Below are 23,929 nucleotides of genomic sequence, written 5' to 3'. Positions count from 1 at the left end.
CTAAACTAACTTTCTGGATTTTATCCAATTAATAATTATAGGCTCAAATAGTCAATAGAATCAAGGACAATTAAGCTATATAATAACAATTAAGAGGTGCCATTTTGTGGACGATTTAAAATAAATATATTATATATAAAAAATTAATTAGAGGGATATCCACCGAATAGTAGGTATTTTATTTGCTTTCCCCCAAGATTTGGCATCTTCTTGTGCAAAAATTTGATTGTGATTTGCGTAATCTTTTCCATTTGGTTGTACTATATCAATATCATTGGAACTTTGGATCTCACTTTACCGAACATGTGTAATCAAAGCATGTTCATGGGTATGTGAAATTGGATGAGAAAACAACAAAAAGTTGGGAGCATCCTTCATCTTTTCAAATCAAACAATGGAAAGAGATATCGGATTCTCGTGGTAGAATTCAAAGATATGCTATAATATTATATATGGTATACTGTTAGTGTTTAGGATTATGAACATAAAAATGGACCCCAATCAATGGCCTTTTAATAAAATAAAAGTGTTATTAAAGTAATGCACTGTACTGTTTAAAGTTCTGATAGGATTCTTGACCAGGAAGAAAAAAATGTCATGACATTATCATAGATACGATTTATTTTTTCTCTTTTATATTGAAGAGGAAAAAAAAGGGCCAAACACTTTTTCGCTAAAAGACATAAAATTAGTTGAGAGGAAAGGAAACTCATGGTCAAGAATATGCTTATTGTTAGCTTCTTAATTTTTGATTAATTAAGAAATTACTAGTCGTTAATCATTATCTCTTTTCTCCCCCTATGATGTGTCGATATTCTTTTCTTTATCACTATGTCAACATCAATATATAATGCTAGAGTTTTTAATTTTTTATTTAAATGATTAAAATTTCAAAATCACAATAATAAAATGATAAAGAGAATTTAAATTTGAAAAAGTAAATCAAAATTTTAGGTTTAAAAAAATTAAAATTATTTTTGAGCGTCCAAGTGTCTTTTTTTTTTGTATTCATGGTTTCTTTTTTTGTTTGATAGTCATGATAGGGAAGAAAGAAGGAAAGTACCCTATCAATTTTGGACCTCATTTTGGTCACAATATTTGGGCCTCGTGGATCGCAATTTGGCCCATTATCCGTAGCAATAAAAAAGGAAAGGTGAGTGACAATACTGGCTTTCATAAAAAGTCAACAATACTAGGTCGCAAGTTTCAACCGTCAGCGACTCCCATCATCCCCTGCTAGCCACGTGTCCCAGCAACAGTTCCCAAAACCAACTCCCAGCAAAAATTCCGATTCCGATTCCGAATTCCCAAACCCCCCCATCCACAATGAATCAATAATAGAATCTGGTCAATAATCCGCTCTGAAATCTGAATTACTCAGCACAAAACCCGAAATTCCCAAAATATCCCTTGCTCTATTGATCGGAGCTGCAATGTTTGTGTTTGATCGCGTTGTGTGTTTTCTTGCGATATGGATAATAGGGTTAGGGATTGGTGGTTTGGGTTTGGGGAATGCGCTGAAGATGCCGTTTAGAGTGAACGACGTGCTTCCCGTTCTGCCACGTGGCATATCGTGGCCAGTTCTAAACACGTTCCACAGCGCCGTCGATTTGTTGCCGTATTTTGTGGGCTCCGTCACTCCCTCCAATGGCAGCATTCAGTGGAAAGGTGCTTGCTTCTATGATAACACCGCCAAGCTTCAGGTCACCGCTTCTGACTTCGATCAACCTGGTTTGGGTGGTGGCGTTCTCCATCTCAAGGTTCCCTCTCTTGTTCTACAAAACAGTTCGGTTATCGTTTTCCATTATGCCATGTTTGTGTATTCATTTTTTTTTAATTTTGTCTTAGAAAGATGACAAACTTAGTATTTTCAATTTTTTTTAATAGACTGTCAAATTTTCCATGATGTTTTAATTATTTTTTGTCTAACTCACTGAAATATAATACATTTGGATAGTAGTTGGAATCATGTCACTTTGTGAAGAGTTCTTGTTATTGTTGTTGTAACTGCATAGCTTGTGTTATTTCAATTTCAGTGTGACTGTGAGCATGTTTATCTACTATTTGCTGATGCTTGGTGCAACTGGTAGGGCAATGTCAGTAGATTTTTGGATGCAAGCTTGTAGGTTGAATTGTTTGATTGGAAATTTCCACTTTCTGCTTTCTTTTGTTTACTAATATGGCTTGGCCTGTAAGTTTCCTTTTCAGTTTTGGTGAAAAGTAGTTTTGTTCTATGTGTAGACAGATGCCGCACATAGCTGGACCTGCATGGATCTTTATGTTTTTGCAACTCCCTACAGGATTACATGGGACTACTACTTCTCTTCAAGAGAGCACACCTTGAAGTTTGATTCATGGGAAGAGCCTGCCGAATTGGAATATGTAGTAATTTTTGGCTCTATTTTCCTTTAATCTTATTGTGGCATGTTGCATCCTAATTTTAACATTGGAATATTCTTACTGAATTGAACAGGTAAAGCAGCATGGGGTTTCTGTGTTTCTCATGCCATCAGGGATGCTGGGAACCCTGCTTTCTCTAATCGATGTTGTGCCGCTCTTCTCAAACTCTGTGTGGGGTCAGAAGGCAAACTTAGATTTCCTGAAGAAACACATGGGAGCTACATTTGAGGAACGTAGTCAGCCTTGGCGTGCAACTATTGATCCTGCAGATGTTCATTCGGGAGACTTCTTAGCCGTGTCAAAAATTCGTGGTAGGTGGGGAGGTTTTGAGACTCTGGAAAAATGGGTAACTGGTTCGTTTGCTGGTCATACGGCAGTTTGTTTGAAGGATGAAATGGGCAAATTGTGGGTTGGTGAATCAGGGCACGAGAATGAGAAGGTACGCACAGAGATAGTACACATACAAGGGGTGGTAACTTACCTCCATTCTATTGTAATTAATATTAGCACAATCTTTCTTTGTTTTAGGGTGAAGAAATAATAGTGGTAATTCCATGGGATGAATGGTGGGAATTGGCTCTCAAAGATAATTCCAATCCACAGATTGCCCTGCTCCCCTTGCATCCAGAAATGCGTGCAAAATTTAACTCCACTGCTGCATGGGAGTATGCTCGGAGCATGTCTGGCCAGCCATACGGCTATCATAATATGATATTTAGTTGGATCGACACTGTAGCTGAAAACTATCCTCCTCCTCTTGATGCTCACTTGGTATTAACCTTTCCTTATTTGTTATTCATACGTCATAAGTATGCAATTGAACAAGGCATTGGGGGTAAAAATTTATGAAACAATTAAGCTCCTATGATTGTGAAAAGTAAAGTTGAACCTTAAGTAGGCGTTTGTTTCAAAGAGTTTCAATTTATTTCTGGGAATTGTCCATGGAAACATATTAGTCCCATGTTTATTTGAAGTTTCAAAATCTAATTCGTGGGAATAATTTTATCTAAAATATAAAATTTTATTCCCATTCAAAAAGGTGGGTATTTGGTATTCCCATGTCAAGCGAATGACAATAATAAGCTCATCCTTTTAGTGATATTGGGGTTATTTTAATAATTAAGAATCGATTCTATGAATATGTATAATAAAACAAATGTATCTTAATTTATTATTGGGAATTTTAAAACAATTCCCAATTATTTGTAGTACTAAATAGCTAAGTTTTTTTTTTTTAATTAATACTTGGGTATAATAGTCCCAAGAATATAATTCCTTAAAATATATTTCTAAACCTTGAAACAAACGCCACTAAGTAGTTAAGTCTAGGGAAGAAATAAAACTTTTGGTATCAAATAATAAGTTAGTTTGCAAGAGATACAATTTCAAAGAAATTTTAACTAGGGTAAAGTATATGTTTAATTCTTGAAGTTTGTCAAAAGTTTTAAAAATACCCCTAAGTTTTATTTTGTTTCAAGGATAAAAATATACTTTACCCTAGTTAAAATTTCTTTGAAATTGTATCTCATGCAAAGTAACTTATTATTTGATACCCAAAAAGATGACAATGGGAATGAAGGACTATGTATCAACACTGCATCGAGAATTATGTTGGTGTTGCATTTATTCATTAGTGTTACATGCATGTTTTCCTTTCCATGTTACAAGAAAAAGTTTGTTCTTCTCATTATTAGTGCATGTTTGGGCGCCATTATTTTGTTAAAAAAAGATCTTTTTTCAATGAAAAAAGATCTTTTTTTATTTTTTAACGTGTTTGGCAAATTTCTAGTAGTAAAAGTAAAAGCACTAGTAAAATCAAAAAAAGATCTTTTTTGAGAAGCTGTAATTTACATCTTTTTTTAAAAGATCTTTTTTCCTTAAAAAAAAGATGTTTTTCATGTAATAAATAAACAAAAAAGTACTTTTATATTGTTATACCCAAACATAATTGATAGATAAAAAGACTTTTTTACATGAGATATCCAAACATAAAATTACTTTTACTTCTCTATAAGATCTTTTAAAAAAAGATAACTCGAAAAAAGATCTTTTCTTAGAATCTCACCCAAACAAGCCCTTAGTGTGTGAGGCTAGCAGCTGATGAAGCAACTAATCTCTACCCTTCATTCATCCATGTGGATCTCGAGCAAAAACACATAAACTTATAATTTATTTTTTGTTAAGATTTATTTTAGACTTCTATTGCTATGATAATCTTATTGTAAACATGTTCTTTTTGCAGGTAATTTCTGTCATGTCTATGTGGACTAGATTGCAACCAGCTTATTCTGCAAATATGTGGAATGAAGCATTGAATAAGCGGCTAGGAACTGAGGTATGTATTATTTAATTTTTTTAATTGATTCTCAGTCAAAACAAGAAGAGAAACTACACTTTCATATTTAAGTTTTGCATTGACCTTCAAGTTTGTTTCTGTTTCTTGTTAGTAATAGTAAAACATTCAAGAAGAAAATTTACATGCTTTTTAATTTAGCATGTTATTTTATTTAATATGGGATACATAATCTTTCTAGGGTATTGTAATCTTCATGAAAGCTCAAATTGGTTTGATACCCAAATACATTTTTTGTTGCTGAAATCTTTTCAAGTTTCTTAACCCTTTTTGTATTTGGCTTTTTTTTGCTTCACATCAGTGGTCGGATAGGATATGTCATTTGTATAAACTATAAATTATATAATATAATTTCTTACAAGTTTGGGCATCCCTTCACGGGCAAATAAAATTCTACCTAATATTGCAAGTACTTTTGTTTTTAGATCACATGATATCTGGTGGCATATTTTACTCAACGATATGTAGGCTGCTACTACTTCTTTGAAAGTTCATGAAACCTCTGACTTTTGTATGCTTGTAGGGTTTGGATTTGCATGATATTATAGTAGAGACCGAGAAGCGGGGGATACCTTTTGATCAATTACTGACCACACCAGAGCAAGATGAATGGGTATATAGTGATGGAAAATCAACAACATGTGTTGCCTTCATTCTTTCAATGTATAAAGCAGCTGGAATTTTCGGTCCTGTCTCTAGCTCCATTCAAGTAACCGAGTTCACTGTAAGCCACACCTTGTCTCAATGACTTGTTTGAATGGACCCTCACCATGAGTCGGCATAATTCAGTTTTTCTTATGATTCTTCATTGTCACATTTGCAGATTCGGGATGCATACATGCTCAAAATTTTTGAGGACAACCAAACACGCCTGCCGAGTTGGTGCAACAATGAGAACGACCGGCTTCCGTTCTGCCAGATTCTCGGGGAATACAGGATGGAGCTGCCGGGCTACAACACCTTAGAGCCATATGCCAACATGAATGAGAACTGTCCTTCTCTTCCTCCAACTTATGATAGGCCTTCTCGATGTTAGATATTTCTCTATCAGTTATCAATCTTCATATTGAGTTGCCTATTTGCTTTCAAGTCATGGCATCTGATACTTCCCCATTCTACAACTGTCTATATTAATCCACGGAACGGGGAACAAAATTTATAAAGTTTTGACTTTATTGCATTCAGAATCTGAACTCAGGATCATGATCGCGATTATGAGATTAAAGAATATGTTATCTTTTAATAATCTTATATTGATTATTATTACATGTTAGTTATGTTGAAACCAGAACATAAATAAAATTGTAGATTAATAGGTATGGTATGTTCACAGGTTGTAAATAAATATTTTAAGTTGGTATTGATTGTGCTGATATGGTTTTATACTGGAAACAACCCCCACTAAAGCATTACACTAAATATGTTTTGTTTTAACCTAATAATTTTTTTTTCGCACTGCAAGAAAATTAAATCCTTAAAATACGTATTGATAATATGAAAAATTTTCCATGCATTTTTCCTTTAAATATTTTACTATTACACTAATATCTAATTAAATTTTGTCTAATGATAGTTAAAATAATTATTTGCACATTTAATATTTAATATTCATTCAAATATAAGATTTAACTAGACAATAGAATAAGGGTTTTGTGATTTAGTGTTTTAACTAAACATACCTTTTATTGCTTTTTTTTTTTTGATATCTGTGGTATTCTCAATTCAACAGATCAATTAATTTATCGCATATCTGAATTCTATTTAAAAGTTTATTACTAAACGTCATACTCAAAATGAATTTTGAATATCCACACTTGTTTTGGACAAACAAATATCCTAACTTGAAAAGAATGTAAAGCTCCGTCTTTTGGGCAATAAAAGGCCCATTGAAGTACATTTGTTTGGTCCTAATTGGGCTTCTCTACTCCCGAAACGCCATACCTTTTGAACTCTATACTCTCGAGAACCGCATCCCGCTAGTCGCTACACTTTCAACGGCGTTCCGAGCGACGTTCGGTCGACAAGGCGGTGGCCTCAGTTTCCCGACAACGCCGTCCGATTACTCTCCAGTCTCTATTATCCACCACCACAACAGACCTCCTCCCAGCTCCGAACCCCAACGGCTACTGTTTCAACATCAGAACACACCTAGTTCCGCCACAACTGATTCCCCCACTCTCCCTCTCTCTCCTTCTCTCTCTCTCTCTCTCTCTCTCTCTCTCTCTCGCTCTCTCTCTCCACACGCGTTTCGGTTCCGAACAGAGCCTTGAAAGGTTTTCAACCTTCAACTTCAACGGGATCAGGGACGTATCTGCTTGCTTTTCTCGCTCGCTCCATTATTGTTTTCGTGCTTCGCGTCCGAATTGGCGGGTATTCGTAACCGGAGAAAGATTTTTCACTTGAATTCGTTTTGTGAAGTTAGGGTTCGGTGGTTTTCGCTATGTCTGATACTTCCAGGGGCCGGGTTACCATTACTCTTGGGCGTAGCGGTCAGGTAATCGTGTCAAAAACTTTGGAACAACTTCTAAGTCTTTGATTTGTGTAAAATGAACTGATTTGAGTACTTTGTGCTACTTTGCTTTTAGCTGAACTTTCTTTATCTTTTCATTTTCCCCCTGTTTTTTCTTTGAATTGGCTCCTTTCTACTTACTCAATTGAACGATGCTTCTAATTTTGATTTGATTCTATCGAAAGTGACACACCTTCTATGATATTATCGATGATTTTTAATTTTAAAATTCTGTGTTTATGATTATTAGAGGAGAAAATGTTCATGTTCTCACTCTTATTTTTCACATTTTATTTTATGTTCGGCATAACTTCATTTATACTAATGAGCCTATCTATTTTGCATTTGAATTTAGGTTGTGAAGAGGGATGTATCAGCAACTGATGCTTCTTTCTCAGGTTCATATGCCTCTGCTGGGACGAAGAGATCTGCAAGAGACAGGCTCGGAAATAATGCTGACAGTTCCTCGTGGTATGGGAATGAACTCAGCAGCAATAAAAGGTATGTTTGCTATTCGCCTGGTATCAGGAGCGCTAGTATGATATCGGATGTGGGCACTCCGCATAGTGAGGAGAATAAAGAATGTATTACTTCACTACCGTATTCTTTGATTGTTCTGTAAATTCACCATGAATAATATATGCGTAGGCAGTTTAAATCAGGAAAAAAAGTAATAGGTTTTCACTTCGAGACTCTAATGATTTGTGTTAGACTCAGACTAGCCTACCTACTTCTCCAAGTCTGTATAAGGTTCAATTTTAAATAGCAATTGCTTCTGTTGATGATTCTATTATTTTGATGCAGACATCGAGGCCATATAGGCATGTCAAATGGGCTACATGGTAGTAAAGTCCCTCAGCAATGAATTCTTTTCCTTCTAATATTCCTCCATTGATTAATTTGAAATTTATAACCATGCTGTTGTCAATTTACTTAGATAGGCGAATTGGCAAAGATGATCTTCGATTAAAGCTCATGCGAAAAAGTGCGTCTAGACAGTCTAAAAGGAACATAGACCTCCGTGAAAAACTGTTGAAGGCTCACCCTCTGTCAACAGGTGTTAATTCCAGCCGGCTCATGCCTGAGCCAAGTGAGTCAAGCATGCCCAGGCAAACACATTTGGCTAGAAGTTCTAATGATTTAACACAGATGGAATCCATGAGATGCTCCTACTCTCCTTGGTCATTAGATCATAATCTTTCAAGACAAAGATCACCTGATGGGTTTCCTAGCACATCCCATGCAATTTCACCTCGAAGAAATGCAGAAGAGTTGCAGAGGAGGCCATCAAACCAGACAATGGATGGTGTCAGGCAAGTTCCACGTGTAACTAGGAATGTTCTCGAGTCTACAAGGGCTACAAGGCCTCCAAGTGCTGCACCTTCCACTATGATGGCATGCTCCACAATGTCCACATTGCCTTCAGTAACGGCTAAGCCTGCGGCATCTTTTCTTGGCCAAATTCCTCCATCAAGCAGCATTGCTCAAAGGACTCCATATGTGGTGAATTTCATTTTCCTTTATGCTTAATACTTCACCGTTTCCTTTATTTTGCTTGGAAGCGTGTGTCATGACCATCTGCTAGATATCATGAATTCTTGATTGTGTTTTTTGATTTTCTTGTGCCTTGTGGCTGTTGCATATGCTTCGTTTTTTTAGTAACTTGATGACATTTTGGGTGTTGCTCTGAGTACTGACTGGAAAATGGAAATGCCTGTGATGTGGGGCCTTATATAGAAAGATGTTCTAACTATTGCCTTACATTTTGTAACAACAGTATCACAGCAAATTATTACATCTTGGTGATTCAAATCAATTACTAATTTATGATATAATGGGTTGGAACTGTTACTTCTGCACCTTGCTGTGTATTTTGATACAAGTACCCTCTTTTTGGATAAAAGACAAGCACCTCTCTGTTAATCCTGGTTTCAATTTAAGGGTAAAGTTCTGGTCTCGCTGTTGCTAGAATTATAGAATTGGAATTTGAGCTCATTAGCTGTCTCAGTATAGTATGTTGTAATAAATCTGTGTCAGAACCTACTATCATCCATGACTGTTTAATGACCTAAAATTGTGGATTTCCTTGTTGTTAGCCCTTAGTTTATCAGGAAATTTTCTGGTCCTTGTTTAATGGGGTAAGGATTTGGTTGATATTATACCAATTTGTGATCTTCTGAAAGCTTGAATACCCATAAATGATCTTATTCTATGCATGAAGCTAGAAATGCAAGCATCCTGTCAAAAGTTAATGTCAATATTGATTTTCTTTCTTTTCTTCTGATAGAAAGCATTATTGATACACTTGATTTTTATGTTTTCCTGTGATCTTTCCTATCAAACAAATGGGTCAATATTACATATGAATTAGAATGGTCTCTGGGCTTGAAGTTGAATGCTGAAATTTTATATAAGCTTTTATAATTATTGTCAGTTGGAAGATTGTCTGAACTTTTGCACTTTTGGAGTTTCAGTACTAAGCAAAAGCAGATGCATTTTTGCTTGTGTCAAATTCTATGAATGGAACAATTATAAACCTTGTACTGAAATTGCTGTAACTGGTTATGATATAGGGCAATGAACAGCAATCCTACCAAACTGTTGATGGCCTGTTAAATGCACTGGGGCTCGCAAAATATGCAATTCTCTTCAAGGCTGAGGAAGTATGTGATTTATTTATTATTTACATGATGAATTATCCTGGTATCTTGTTTTTCAAAATAAATTTCTGTTTTTAGTTGTAACATGTCGGATGAAATGTTGGAATTATGCTATGGTTGCGAAAGTGGTAACCCTGAAAAATGATTGGAGAAGACTAGATATCAGAGGATCTTTTGACTGTTTAATCCTTTGCTATAGAATTTATATTTTTATGCAGTCTCTTGCCTCTTGACATGGTTCTTTCCCATTTTGCTTCTGATTATATTAACTTTTCATGACATGGAATCAATGAAAAGTAATATACATTATTATGTCATAAGTTTGTTCCTGTATATTAGTTGAGCACCGTCTTGTATACTTCCTCCTTTCGAAATATACTAATGACAGGACTGAATACTTTGTATTTCCCTGCATTACCCTGGATTAAGTTCTATCTTGGAGCTAATATTGCACACTGATATTTTATGCAGGTTGATATGACTGCATTGAAGCAGATGAGGGAAAATGACCTCAAAGAGCTTGGAATTCCAATGGTAATTATCTTTCTTTTCATTTATTGCCATGTTCAGGTCCTGTTACAATTGAGCTTGGAATTTAAATTAAACCTCACGTAATATGTATGGATTAATGTAGCACTGTTATGTCTATCAACGATACTTTGGCATGAGTTCAGTTACTGGAATTGTGAGTAAATTTCTTAGCTATGTATTCTGCATGACATTGTTTGTTGTTGTTCACCTGTTCTTGCTTATTATGATATAAAGTTAATTCATAGTAGCTTGTTACAGGCTACTCCAAAACAACTATATATTGGAAATTTAAATTCTCTTGTTCTGTGTGCATCTGCAAGTTTATTTGTCTTACGAATGCTCTTTGAGTTGCAGGGCCCAAGAAAAAAGATTCTTCTTGCTCTGTTGCCTCGTGTCAGACGTCAACAATGATCTATAATGCATGATGCAGAAGCTGATGGATATTGGATCACCAGTTTTCTCCGGTGATAATGATACACAATTACACATACATTTGAGAATATGTACAACTGTATACATATGCCTTCTCCAATGAGGGTTGAGAATGTCCCATGTATCGGTGACAGGTTTGCACTCAAGAACAAGTATTGACCAAAGATTTAGATTTTTTTTTCTTCTTTCAGGTATGTTGATCTATAATCTATCCTATCCTAACAATTGTTCTTTTGCTTATTGTTGGATGAAATGTCAAGTTGAATAATTAATTTTATACTGGATACACAGTAGAAATTTTCCTTAAACGAGTCCTTGACATTGATGCTACCCTTCCTTTACACGCTTCTCTAGTGCACATCTATTATTTGATCTCTTTTAGATGTGGTTATGCTTTCTATTGAAGGGTTTTGCTTAGAATCGTTATGGTTACAGAACAATATCTTGGACTAACCAACAATCTCAATTTCCCACCTAATTGGGGGACTCTTCACATTGATGAATCTTTATCAGGAATTCCAAGTGTAACTTTCCTTAGTAAAAATACTTCAGATTGGACTAAAAGAGTAAAAGGCTAGCTTTCTGTTTCTATCTTTATTCCTCATCTTTATGAGACCTGGATAAACATTAAACTTGTGCTTAGCTAAGTCAGATCAAACATTGGTACTTTAGTTCACTCTATTGATCAAATGGCATCCATCAAAGAAAAAGTGATGTTTCACCTAAAAAAGGGTTAAGCTTTTGGTTGTCCATCATGTGGTTTCCATTCAGCTGCATTTGTCATACATAATTGTGCTAGTTGCTTGGTGCTTTATATAATTTGTCTTGTGTTGGAGCCCTTAAACTCTGGCGTTTTCTTTACATTTTTTGCTCCCTTATGCTGTACTTTTGCATTTCAATTGGAGGAAAGAAATTGACATCTTTTCAATTTTTTTTAATCTCAAATTCTCGCACTTATCTTATTTGCATAGCCACATTTAATTCTTAATAAAAAATTATGTCCTCAAAGGTCATGGAGAAGGTAAAGGTTGCTAAGCTTCATTGATTTATTTATTTATTTTTAAATGAGGTGTTGGATATTATTATTATTTTCAGGCTTGCAAACCAAGTTAGCCTCATTCCAAAGCTTAATTGGGACTCAAACAATTGTGACAATGATACATTTTGTTTTCTTGTTGCTTCTTCAAAGTAATTTTTGGTAAAATCATAATTTTCAAAGGGTTGGAAGGAAGTAAAAATCGTTGCCTACCATTTACAAGGCCAATTTTAAAAGCTCCATTACTTTCTTTTCACAGTAATTTCTGATGTCATCTAATAGCATATTAGGTCCAAACACTTTGAACCTGAACTGTAGCTAGTAGTTACGTAGACACCTAAATTACGAACCTGTTAATGCCAATATACTTATCTTACTTACCTCATTATTTTTTTTCAATCCCCATGTGCCTTTGAACATGCATAAGTTGGTATAAATGGACATTTCAAATCAATATGTTCCTTCACTGAAAGAACATGATTTTTCTACGGATCTTATATTATATAATAAGACTTGGATAACCAATATGGTTGCTAGACAACCATTATGCAAGGCTTTTTTCTTTAGGGAAAAAAAAACCATTACAACCTTTTTTGAAAGTTACTTACATGAATTGCCAACTATTTCAATATGATCAACTACTTATTTTTCTATGTAAAAAAATAAAATAGTTGTTTAGATATCATTTTTTTTGGGTATATAATATATAACGTCATTTTCACATATACTATAATGTATTTTGTTTAGTTTTTTCTTAGTCAGTTTTGGCATTCTATTAGGTTAATTAAATATCAGTGACCCATTTTGGATTTGTCCACAAGACTTGGTGGTAGAGGTTCCATATTCCGGTGCTCTCAAACTAACGTATATATAAAATAATGATTGTCATTTCACTCATTTTATTATAAGTCACTTTCAAATTATCTTCAATAGAAAAATTTATAAAAAATAAAATTATAAAAATGAAAAATAATTTTAAAAATTTACAAAAGAAGAGTGACATCAATTTTAGGAGTGGGAAAATCACTCCATTAATTATTGACTATCAATAAAGTAAGATGAAAATAATTAACTACTAAACAATTGAAACCAGCCAATTCACCCAATTAGTCTCTCCTACCTTATAGCATCATTTTATTCGCACTAATTTAAAATGCTTCATAACAGCAAGCCAACTTGGAAAATTTCATCCCTATAGCACAAAAAGAGAATATATTTGAATAAACTTCAAATTAATTAATTAATTAAGAAAAAGTAGAGGGGCTTCATCAACATGAGAGGCTTATTTGGTGGAAGAAGTCCACCAACAAAAGATATAAATATTAAGTAGAGATAGCGGAATAAAACCACCTTTATAATTGTTTTCTGAAATAATTGTCATAAAAGCAGAAAAGATGGGGTCCAATAACTAGGACAAACGTCCAACACAAAATTCAGATTATTGGTAGTATAATGTTAGTTGATGACTTTAATCACCTTAAATAATTTGCTTTAATTATAAGTATAAAAGATGGAGGTATTGCGTTCTTTAAGAAGATATGAAAAGAATAAATATCCTATGCAAAACCTGTATTAGTATATATGCTTACATCATATCATTTCCCACTTCTCTTTATCACCTATTCTTTGATTTTTGTGTTAGAAAAATACTCTTTGAAGTTATATTGAACTTATAGTGTGTGTACTGTATATACACGTGATTCAAAAAAAAAGTGCTAATATATATTTATATTATTTAAGAAGTGTTATATTTATAAAATGTGATATTTAGATAAAAACATAATATTATTATCCAATTTATATTTATAAATAACAAATATTTTTTAAAATATGGTCAATATAAAGGAAGACTAAGAATTTACATTTTGCCACTTCCAGAGAAGAAAAAAGAAAATAGTTTATTTTCCCCTTCTTTTTGGTACATGTATAATGCATAGAGGGATAATATAATTACAAAGAAGCTGCATTTTGTATTACAAAAAGATGTTTCTATGAAAGAGATCATATTTATCTAATAATTAATGTGACAATCTTAGGTAGAGAACAATACATATGAAGCCATTAAAATATTAAATTATTGGTGGCTGGTGGTCAGAGATAAAATAATCTTGGTATGGTTTTAAACTTTTAATTAATTACGGTTGATGGTTGATAAATTATCTTATATAATATTAAGAATAGCAGCCCCCTTTCCATCTAGATGCTTGGTTGCATTCCTCATAAACAATAATAAACGTGCCTTAGGCATGAATATATCTGATATTTTAATAAAGGAGAAAATCCAAGTGGTACTGTGTCATACCAAGTCTTCTATATTTGAAAAGTTTAAGTTGTAACCGCCACAAAATAACACATATTTTATTACAAACATTGCATGAAAGACGGCATTTTTTTACTTGACTTTTCTTTAAACAATTATATTAGGTTATCGTTGAAATCAATCATTAAAATTAATTATTAAAATAAAATATACATTAAAATATAAAATATATATATTAAAAATAAAATAAAATAAATTATATATAGTTATGCATAAATATATAATAATTAATTTTAATGATATTTTTATTCTTTAAATTATTAAATATTCCATTATTAGTAGCCTTTTGGGTTTGCCTTGTGCGTGCTTTGCATGCATTATATTAAAAAAAGAAAATAATTTCTTAAACATTTATATTATCACAAGTCATTATATATCAACGCCTTTCTTTACTATCTTGATATTTTAATATAATTTTATATTATATACTTTATTAGTCTTCAATTAACACCCACTTTCAAATATTAAAATAAAAACATCACTCAATTGTTTTCTCAAATAGAAGCAACAGTATTTGTTTACAAGCTTATTATAAAAGGAGGAGAAATCCAAAAACAAATCCTTGCAATTCACCTTCCAAAAATAACAACCTCCTCTTACATACTTCATTATTCCCTCACCAACAAAGAGAGAAAGAGAGAGATAATATGGAAAAGAATAATGTGTATGATGCTTCAACATGGGATGATGGTGTTGAAAACAATAATGGGCATTCATCAAAACACAAGAGGCTCAAGTTATTTGGGTTTGAACTAATAAACCCAAAGGATCATTCAGAAGTAGTAATGGAAGATGAAAGTGTGAATTCTTCAAATTCAGCTTCATTATTGTTAGAGGGAGATCATGATGAGAAAAATAATAATAATAAAAAATTAGAGTGTCAATATTGTTACAAGGAATTCGCAAATTCGCAAGCATTAGGAGGACACCAAAATGCACACAAAAAAGAGAGAATGAAGAAGAAGAAGTTGCAGCTTCAAAAAACTAACGCGACCACAATCAACCACTACCTTCTACAGCAAGCAAGCTCCAATATCAATAATATTATTGATAATTGGTTATATAATCCTTCTTCCTTTATTAGTAATAATTCTGAATCTCAGATTAGCTTTAATAATAATGATCAAGATGATGATAGTCTTATTCATGTTTCAAAGTGGCATGTTCCTAATTCTCATGATCAACAAGAAAATTATTGTATGTTCAATTTCTCCCATGCTAGTTCGAATCATCATCAGGGACATGTCAAAGGTTTGGATCTTCAGCTAGGCCTCAGCTTGGAGTCAAATACAAGAACTTTTGTATGGAGAACATAGATTTACTTTTGTCTTGTTAAGAATATTATGTAGATAAACTAATTTGTTGTTTTTTTTTTTTTAATCTAGGAATATCCACTTATTCATTGTAGTTGGTATGATCCATTCAAAAACCAGTATTGAATATTTTGATCGGTAACCAAATATGTATGTATAATAAAAAACGTTTGAGAAATAATAGAAAATTAGTCAAAAGCTAAGGAATTTCAGTTATTCATTTTAGTTAGTATGATCCATTCAGAAACCAATTGTTGAATATTATGATCTATTGATCTGTGACCATATATGTATAACGCATACAATTCTGAGTAACTGGGAGTCTGGAACATGTTTTGTAGTAATTTGTCGAGATTGTAAATAAAAAAAATCCTCTAAAATAAGGAGAGGATGAAATAATAAATATATAAAAAAATAATTATTATTAAATTTGTAATTTTTATTGGGTGAGAGTTTATTAGTTTGATTTAAGAATAATTAAACTTTTTTTTTATTAATTTTTTCACTTTACAAAAAGTTGATCCATTATATAAATGTTATGATTGTTTTGCTTAGGAACAAGATTATTGAGTCATTTCTCATTGTTGTCATCGCATGAGGTCAACTTAGACTTGTGGTCATCAAGTTATTATTTGGGCTCAAAACTAGAAAGAAAATGGGGGGGGGGGGGGGGGGGGGTAGTTATTATTATTTTATTATTAACTTTTGGTAGAGAGTGATTAACAATTATTGTGTAACTGGGAAGAAAAATCACCTAGGTTAATTTAAGGTTAGGAGGATAAAGTGTGCATTTTATTGTCGAAGAGAGTATTTACCGAGATGGAGAAGATTGTTATTTTTAGAATGTTGGCGGATATTGGTTTCTTCTGCTTTTGATTAGAGACAAGAGAGTTAATTTAGATGCTGATTAATTAGGTCCAAGTCGAATTGCCAGCTAATGAACTCTTCAATGTTTATAGAGGCTATACATATACATGGTTAATTGAGTCTACTCAAAGAACCAATATCCTTCCTTAATGAATATAAAAATTGGGATGTCAATGGGGCGGGGCAGGGATGCCTCCCTGCTTTCTGTCCCCGTCCCTAGAATTAATCTCTATTTCTGTCCTGATTTTCGTTGTGGGAGAATAATTGTCCCCATCTTCATTTTCTGCATTTTCCGTATTTTTTGTGGGACTCTATTTTTCATTCTCTTATGTTTAACATTCATATAAAAATTATAGTAAAAAATATCAAAAAAATAAAAAATAAACTAGAAAATACTATTACAAACACATAAACATATCTTATCCAAGATTATAAGTCCACAAATACAACATAGTAAATTATAGTCCCTAAAATAAAATCTTAAAATACAATTTTCATTCTAAAAAAAAACAATAAGATATAGTATTTAACATCAAGTGAAAACTGGAGAGAGTTGGAACTGTGGGAGAGAACATCGTATGGTGCTGTGGGAGTTTTGGAGTTTGAACAAAGTGGAGATGGAAGAGAGTTGGGACTGGAAATAGAGAGTAGATGGCGCAACAAACAACACAGTGAGTAGGGAAGACCGAATAATAGGGTTAGAATTTTTTAATTAGTGAAATTACTAAAAAACCCCTATGCTAGAAATAAAATAAGGTTATTTAAGAAATTTCAAACATTCGGAGAATTATCGGGGATGGGGCGAGGATCTCCGCTTGGGTCCCCGCGCCTGTCTCGGGAGAATTTCGCTCCCCTCCCCATTCCCATGGGAAAAATTTCCCACCATCGGGGCCCATTCGGGGCGGTCTCCACGGAGATCCCCGCCTCCTGAAAATTTTTGACACCCCTAATAAAAATACTATAAATGCAAAAACTCATTCATCAAAAATAGATTATATGTTTATTCTAAATATATCTATATAAATTGAATTAGTGTAACTCGATTTATACATTTACATGGAAAATTGAATCACATCAATTCGATTTAGCATGAGAACTAGTAAATTAAAATAGGATAACTCGATTTATTAAAAAAAATATGGCAAATTTAGGTCCTTAGTAAATCAAATGAGCCACTTTTAAATTATAATATAATATATTTTAAGGATAAATTGAATCATTCTTATTTGATTCACCAAAAATGTTTTTCTATATAAATTGAAACAATTTAATTCGATTTAATGTTGATTTTTTTATATAAGGGTTCAAATTTACTTCATACGATTTTTAGTATAGTTATGTGTTGAATATGAAAAGTTTATTATGAATTTTAGTCATTTTTTACTGTTATGTAGCTGACCTGATGTATTAACAATATGAGAAGACAACATGGTATGCTTTTGGACGACCGAATCATACCATATTTGCAGACTGTCAAATTATATCATCTTACGAGACTCAACAACCATTGGTTTAGCCTGGATGAACTACAAGTTAGCAATTTTGTGGAGAGATAGTGTCTAAGACACATATGTTTTATATGTTTTTTAGAGAGTGTATTATTATGTTACAGGATGTGATATACCAGTTAAACCTTTCAATTGATGGTGACTATGTGAGTGAGTGCCTAACAGGCTTCGAGGAGCTGCTCGGTGTGCTACTTCCTATGAACTACATTGACAAGTTCACTGTGAAGTGCACGTGGTTCCAAGAGACATTCAGTGAGCCTCCTTCAAATGTAGACGAGGAGTTCTTGAGAAAATATGCGAGGACATACTTTATCAATTCAGTTGTTTGGTAACAAGTCTAAGATACGTCTTTACATTCGGTGACTGCCTTATGTAGCTAGGCTGAATGACTTTATGGATATATCGATGCATGTGTCGTGTTGTGTTGCCAACAAGAACGTCGTTAAATTGGCTAGTCCATTGTAGCTACTTCAGTCATGGATCTCTTGGCATTTTTCTACTTTTAGAATTGTGGTGTTTGACGCAGTCGAGGTTGTGTAGAGAGTTCATCATGATATACTAGATCTACGACATACAATATTGTAAAAACGATAACTGCATTGATATACTATATTGTGATAGAGTGGTATTAGGTGAATAGAGTGCTACCACATATTAAGGGAGTATAACATCGACTTCGTGTAGCACTTAATATAGATTTCTTGATATCAAAAAATGGTAGAGGCAGTGATCGTTGATTTTCTAATACTAGTTAGTCTTGGCACCTTCATTAGGCCAACAAAGTTCAGCATTTACTCCAATTTGATATCATCCTGAATCCAGGCTCATAAAAGGAGTTCTTGGAGTGGTGTTATCAGTATGGATAAAGATTCTTGTCACCCAAATTCTTCCTCAGTAATCCTAAGGCAATTGGAATTCTGGAAGATGTAGCCCTTAGAGATAAAGGACAAACACCTCCTATAACGCAAGTGCACACCTAAAACTGCAACACTTAGAACTATCTTGGCAATTCATTGTATGACTCTTTATAATTTTCATAAATCTGTACAAGTGTCTTTTACTTAGCTAACCAAATTTTTTTATAACTCAGTCTAATACTATAATTTGTCTCTATTGTATTATGTAGTACCTTAATTGACACACTCACATCAGCTTTGACTATAAAAAAGATGAATGCACATATGACATGATAATCAAGTTTTCTGTGGTCACTATAAATTTCTGTGGATAGACATGTATGAGGTCAATTATACCTTTTGACCTCCCAAATATCTTTTCACTAGCGAAGAGTGATCTGAATAATCAACTGCAAATTTTTTCAAATTTTGTACACTTTTTATAGTACTTGATATGATTTGACTCCAACACTCTATACTCAACCCTACAACAAATGATATAAGTCTTGACACTTAAAACAACTTCTTTTTTATCCTGAAACTGTTGACTAACTTGGAAATCAATTGGAGTTGATCTATCATGTGCATTTCTGCTTTCAAATTTGGATTCTATGTCTAAAAAACCCTACTATGTCATGGGTTTAGGGTTTAAAGTCGAAAAATGTGGCGAATATCACTGAGTTTCAGAACTCGATGGTCCACCTGACCAACTGAAATACTCCTCCCTAAATCACTATTGTTATCCTCATCTATCATGGTGGGTTCCACATCAACATCTTACAATATATCTTCCATGGGATATGGTTCTCCATCCCCCGTTGAAGCTGATATCATCTCAGGAGAACTAGCTATTGCAATCACAAACTCACCAAAAGAACGATTATCACCAATTTTCTATCATTTACAGAGTTTATATCAACTGCGAAAGATGGAGATGCCACCAACATGGCTTCAGGTGCAATTACATTGACTGATGTAGAGGCTACAACAGGCATTGAACTAGAGGCTTCTGGCATTGTTTTATATTGAAGGTTTTAATGCAATCCTCCTGAACTAGCGAATACATCTTTAAGCTTGGCCAACAATTCATGAGTTCTCACCTTAAAAAATTGACGACGATAGTGAAACAAAACTTGCAAATTTTCATCGCTCACTATTACAAAAGAATCGTACTTCACACCATCTCGCACAATAGAAATCAGAATCCAATAAAATAATTTTTCCACCCGTTTGAAGCCATGGACTCCCAGTTTCTATACTATGGTATTTTATAGCTGAACAAAATTTGTGGACAGTTTGATAAAGACACTCATTCGATCTTATCAATAAATTTTATTCCTTTCACATTTTTTTTAATTGTCTTTTTGTAGTGTACAAGAATTAAGAAACTATTATCACTAATCATTGTGAATACTACTCTGATCAAAAACAAATATTTTGGTTGTATTTATAGGATATTCTCATAACTAAATCGAATTAAGCAATTTCAAATTAATTTAAGTTAGGTATCTAAGTAATTCGAATCAAACTAATTCAATTTACCCTTAGAGTTATAAAACCCTATAAATCAAACTCACCTATTTCAATTTAGTGTGAATCAAACATTTTCGTGTCACCTCTCTAGTAAATTGAACTAGCTAGTCTATTTTAATTTTCTAATAACATGCTAAATCGGATTGTCATAATTTGATTTATGTATAAAGAGTTAAATCGAATTACTCGTAAAAGTATTATAGATATACATATAATTTATTTCTATTTAATATATTTATATAATTTTAGACACTATTCATTTTATTTCGGTGAAATATTTCAAAAAAAAGTTTGCATTGTGATAATCTGGTAGTTCATATACTTGTGTAGATTACATTTTTTTCTGGATGAGAATCGGAGAAAATAACAAATAATCCATGTGATAGGTAATGATACTAATAATGAATGGCAGGGTGGAGTGGTGGACAACAAAAGATGAAGCATTTATGCACATAAAGTGGAGCCCAAAAATCTTTGACAGGATAATGATTTGGGATTTGTATGTATATATTTGGCCTTATGCGTTAGGTCCTGTAGCATTATTGTCCACGTTTTTAAAATTCAATTGAATGATCCTTCTATATATATAGTTTTTTTTTCTTAGGTTTTTCACCGTATTTCCCAACCCAACAGGTTAAGGATTAATTCGTCGTAAATTTAAACTTTATTTAAGAGTTTGTCATTGGCCAATAGATTACTGTATGCACAAGACATAATTTAAACTTCTAACACTTGTTTAAGTGGACGAGTGAGTTAACAACTCGACCAATCCAAATTAGTTATATATAGTGATATACTGTATATAGTCTATGCCCATTGCTGGACCAATTATGTCCTTTCAATTATTTGAAAAGATTAGTAGAGAAAAGGAATAACAACAATAAGAAAAGCCAACACACTACAAATTAGGACCAAGTTAGATATACTTATGAATGACAAAAAAATCCGAACTGCGGGTATTTGTAAAAATTACTCGCGACAGAAAAAAAAATTGGAGATCCATTAAATTTTTACAAGGACAGAAGATCTGTCACTACGAATAAACAGAAATGGGAGCGAAAATTGAGGTGCCACTCTTATAAAAATTCGTTAAATTCTGTTAAAGTGAAATTATTTAAATATATATTTAACTTTTTTTTAATTTTATTTAAAAACAAATTAAATTAAAAATAATGTGTATAATATCTAAATATATACTAATTAATTATTTAAATTTATATCATTACAGAAAAAAAAATATTATCACTGAATTATAATCGTGACAAAGATTTCTTATGTCGCTATATTAAAAAATTTTTTGATTTTGTTTTATTTTAGTTTATATGTTAGATATTTAGTTAAATAATGTTGAATTGGATTTAGTAATATTAAATATGTTTAATAAATTAAATTTACTTTAATATATTTTAATTGAATTAAGTATGGTTTTGGTCCCTAAAGTTTTCAGCCAGAATTGAAATCGTCCCTCATCTAATTTTCGATATAAAATCGTCTTTAACATTTTTTTTCATATTAAAATCGTCGTTTTCAATAAAATTTTTTGTTTTATTCCTAAACTACCCATATTCCTATTTTAATAATAAAATTTATAAAATAAAAAAAAAACGCGTAAAAACGCGTTGGCGGGGGTGGGGAAAAAAAGGGTATACGAAGGGGGAGGGGACGGGAAGGGAGGGGAAGCCACCGTCCCGCCACCGCAGTCTCGCCATCCCGCCGCTGCCTCTCTCCTGTCTAGATCAACCGCGACCCTCTCCCGTCCTTCTCTTCTTCCCTGTCTCGGATCTCCTCGAACCAGAGCTCACCGCTGCCGTTCATGCATGCTCCTCTGTTGATTTGAATTTCTTCGAACCAGATCTCTTCTTTGTGCTTTGAATTTCTGATTTGGCTTTGTACTTGAATTTGTTAATTTGTTACTTAAATTTCTGTTTCTCTGTTTTTATTTCTGTTTCTGTTTGGGGGTGGGGGAAGGGGAGGCGGGGAGGGGGAGGGGACGTCGGGGTGGGGGTGGGGGTGGGGGTGGGTGGAAGGAGAGGCGGGGAGGGGGAGGGGGAGGGGGAAGGAGAAAGGGGGGAGGGGAATGGTGGCGGCGTTGGTGGTGGTGTTGGTGGTGGTCGTGGTGCTGGTGGTGGTGTTGTGGAGGTTGTGGCGGTGGTGTTGGTGGTGGTGGTGGTGGTGGTAGAGGAGGTAACTGTGTTGGTAGTGGTGAGAGAATTTTTGTCCAAAAAAAAATAAAAAAGGACGATTTTAATACGAAAAAAAACGTTAACAACGATTCTAAATCCAAAATTACAAGAGGGACGATTTCAATTCTGACACTAAACTTTAGGAACCAAAATCGTACTTACCCCATTATTTTTTTTTTAAATTTAATATCTATAAATATCCATATCCGTGATATCTATCTCAAAATAGAAATCCATAACAGAAATAAAGCGGAGACAAGAGATAATTTTCTAAACACAGAGAGAATCCCCACCCCAAAATACCCATCGTCAGATATACTACTAATGCTTTATCTGCACCAGTTCACGAATCCTATTTCAAATAAAAATCTTCACTATATGGATCACCCTATCGGCCCATCTTATTAGGGTGCCACGTGTAACGACAATATTGGTCAAAAAGTATCAAAACTCAATACGAATTTGTGGAAAAATAATTCATTCATGGAAGACCTACAGTTCTCAAGACTCATTTCTGTGATTTCATTTTCATTTGCATTTTATATAGACGTCTAATCTTCTATCATGACTCTTTTTACGTTAGAATTAAAAATTAGGACAAAAAGCAAAAAATTCTCCCATAAAAGAGTTTAAAGCAACCAAAAAAAAAAACTGAAAATTTAAAATAAAATCATAACTCTGATGCCTTATTAAAATTGATAATAATATCTTTAACATAAATATCAAATGCTATTGTCATAAAATGTATAATGAAGAGTGTTTATTTATAAAAAATAAAATATAATCATAATAACGGAATTAATATAATATCAAACTAAATAAATATAAAATCAATATAAAATATACTTAAATATTATATTAATATATATACTATTTTTAATATATTCTAAAAAAATATATAGTTTGTACATTATTCAACTCAATTTATCAAAACGTAAAGTGATACATTGAGTCCACTCTTTTATAATTGATGGGACTAACTATTTTTAGCAAAATATATAAAAAAAATAATTGATACAAAAATAATCAGCGTTGGTTTAATTACTTGAAATAATCTTGACGAGTGAAGTTGTGATGGACAATAGGTGTGCTTGAGTCAAATTTCAAACTAGGCAGCTAAACAAATCTAATATAAGTAGTATAGGTACATAGTATATATAAATAATTAATAAAAGTTGCACGTGCTTCTTTTATTTTTTGCTGTGTATAGTTGGGTTATTAATAATTAGACATAAACATATGGGTTTAGAGTTTGGCCAATGGAACACTCATTGAATAATAAGCTTAGTCATGTTCATATAAAAGACCCACACATACAGCAAACTCCATTTATTTCATGACATTGACACCTCTTTTTTTATCATCAACGAATTTAATTGGAATAGTCA

General features: G+C 33.0%; 3 protein-coding genes across 4 annotated transcripts; all 3 read left to right on the top strand.

Moving 5' to 3' along the window:
• Nucleotides 1-1,190: 1,190 nt before the first annotated feature.
• LOC130965313 (uncharacterized) lies at nt 1,191-6,089 on the top strand. 2 transcript variants are annotated; one of them, XM_057890073.1, is made up of 8 exons: nt 1,191-1,760; nt 2,037-2,122; nt 2,246-2,382; nt 2,474-2,839; nt 2,929-3,171; nt 4,643-4,735; nt 5,277-5,477; nt 5,577-6,089. In XM_057890073.1, exons 1-8 carry the CDS (start codon nt 1,648-1,650, stop codon nt 5,787-5,789), a joined length of 1,452 nt encoding a protein of 483 aa, XP_057746056.1. In that variant the 5' UTR covers nt 1,191-1,647; the 3' UTR covers nt 5,790-6,089. The 2 variants fall into 2 exon arrangements, with proteins under 2 accessions (XP_057746056.1, XP_057746055.1); XM_057890072.1 differs by lacking the exon at nt 2,037-2,122 and having other exon boundaries at nt 2,242-2,382; nt 5,577-6,083.
• Nucleotides 6,090-6,685: 596 nt separating this feature from the next.
• LOC130965236 (uncharacterized) lies at nt 6,686-12,824 on the top strand. Its single transcript, XM_057889972.1, has 7 exons — nt 6,686-7,247; nt 7,618-7,763; nt 8,067-8,104; nt 8,200-8,765; nt 9,836-9,925; nt 10,394-10,456; nt 10,808-12,824. The coding sequence occupies exons 1-7, from the start codon at nt 7,194-7,196 to the stop codon at nt 10,862-10,864; spliced, it is 1,014 nt and encodes a 337-aa protein (XP_057745955.1). The 5' UTR covers nt 6,686-7,193; the 3' UTR covers nt 10,865-12,824.
• Nucleotides 12,825-14,699: 1,875 nt separating this feature from the next.
• On the top strand, nt 14,700-15,860 carry LOC130970134 (zinc finger protein 5-like). The gene has a single exon (XM_057896130.1). It carries the CDS (start codon nt 14,889-14,891, stop codon nt 15,555-15,557), a length of 669 nt encoding a protein of 222 aa, XP_057752113.1. The 5' UTR covers nt 14,700-14,888; the 3' UTR covers nt 15,558-15,860.
• Nucleotides 15,861-23,929: the final 8,069 nt, after the last annotated feature.

Source organism: Arachis stenosperma, chromosome 3 (assembly GCF_014773155.1).
Source record: "Arachis stenosperma cultivar V10309 chromosome 3, arast.V10309.gnm1.PFL2, whole genome shotgun sequence".
NCBI classification, from domain to species: domain Eukaryota; kingdom Viridiplantae; phylum Streptophyta; class Magnoliopsida; order Fabales; family Fabaceae; genus Arachis; species Arachis stenosperma.
Note: the sequence above shows the minus strand (reverse complement) of the source record. Positions and strands in the feature narration are given on the sequence as shown.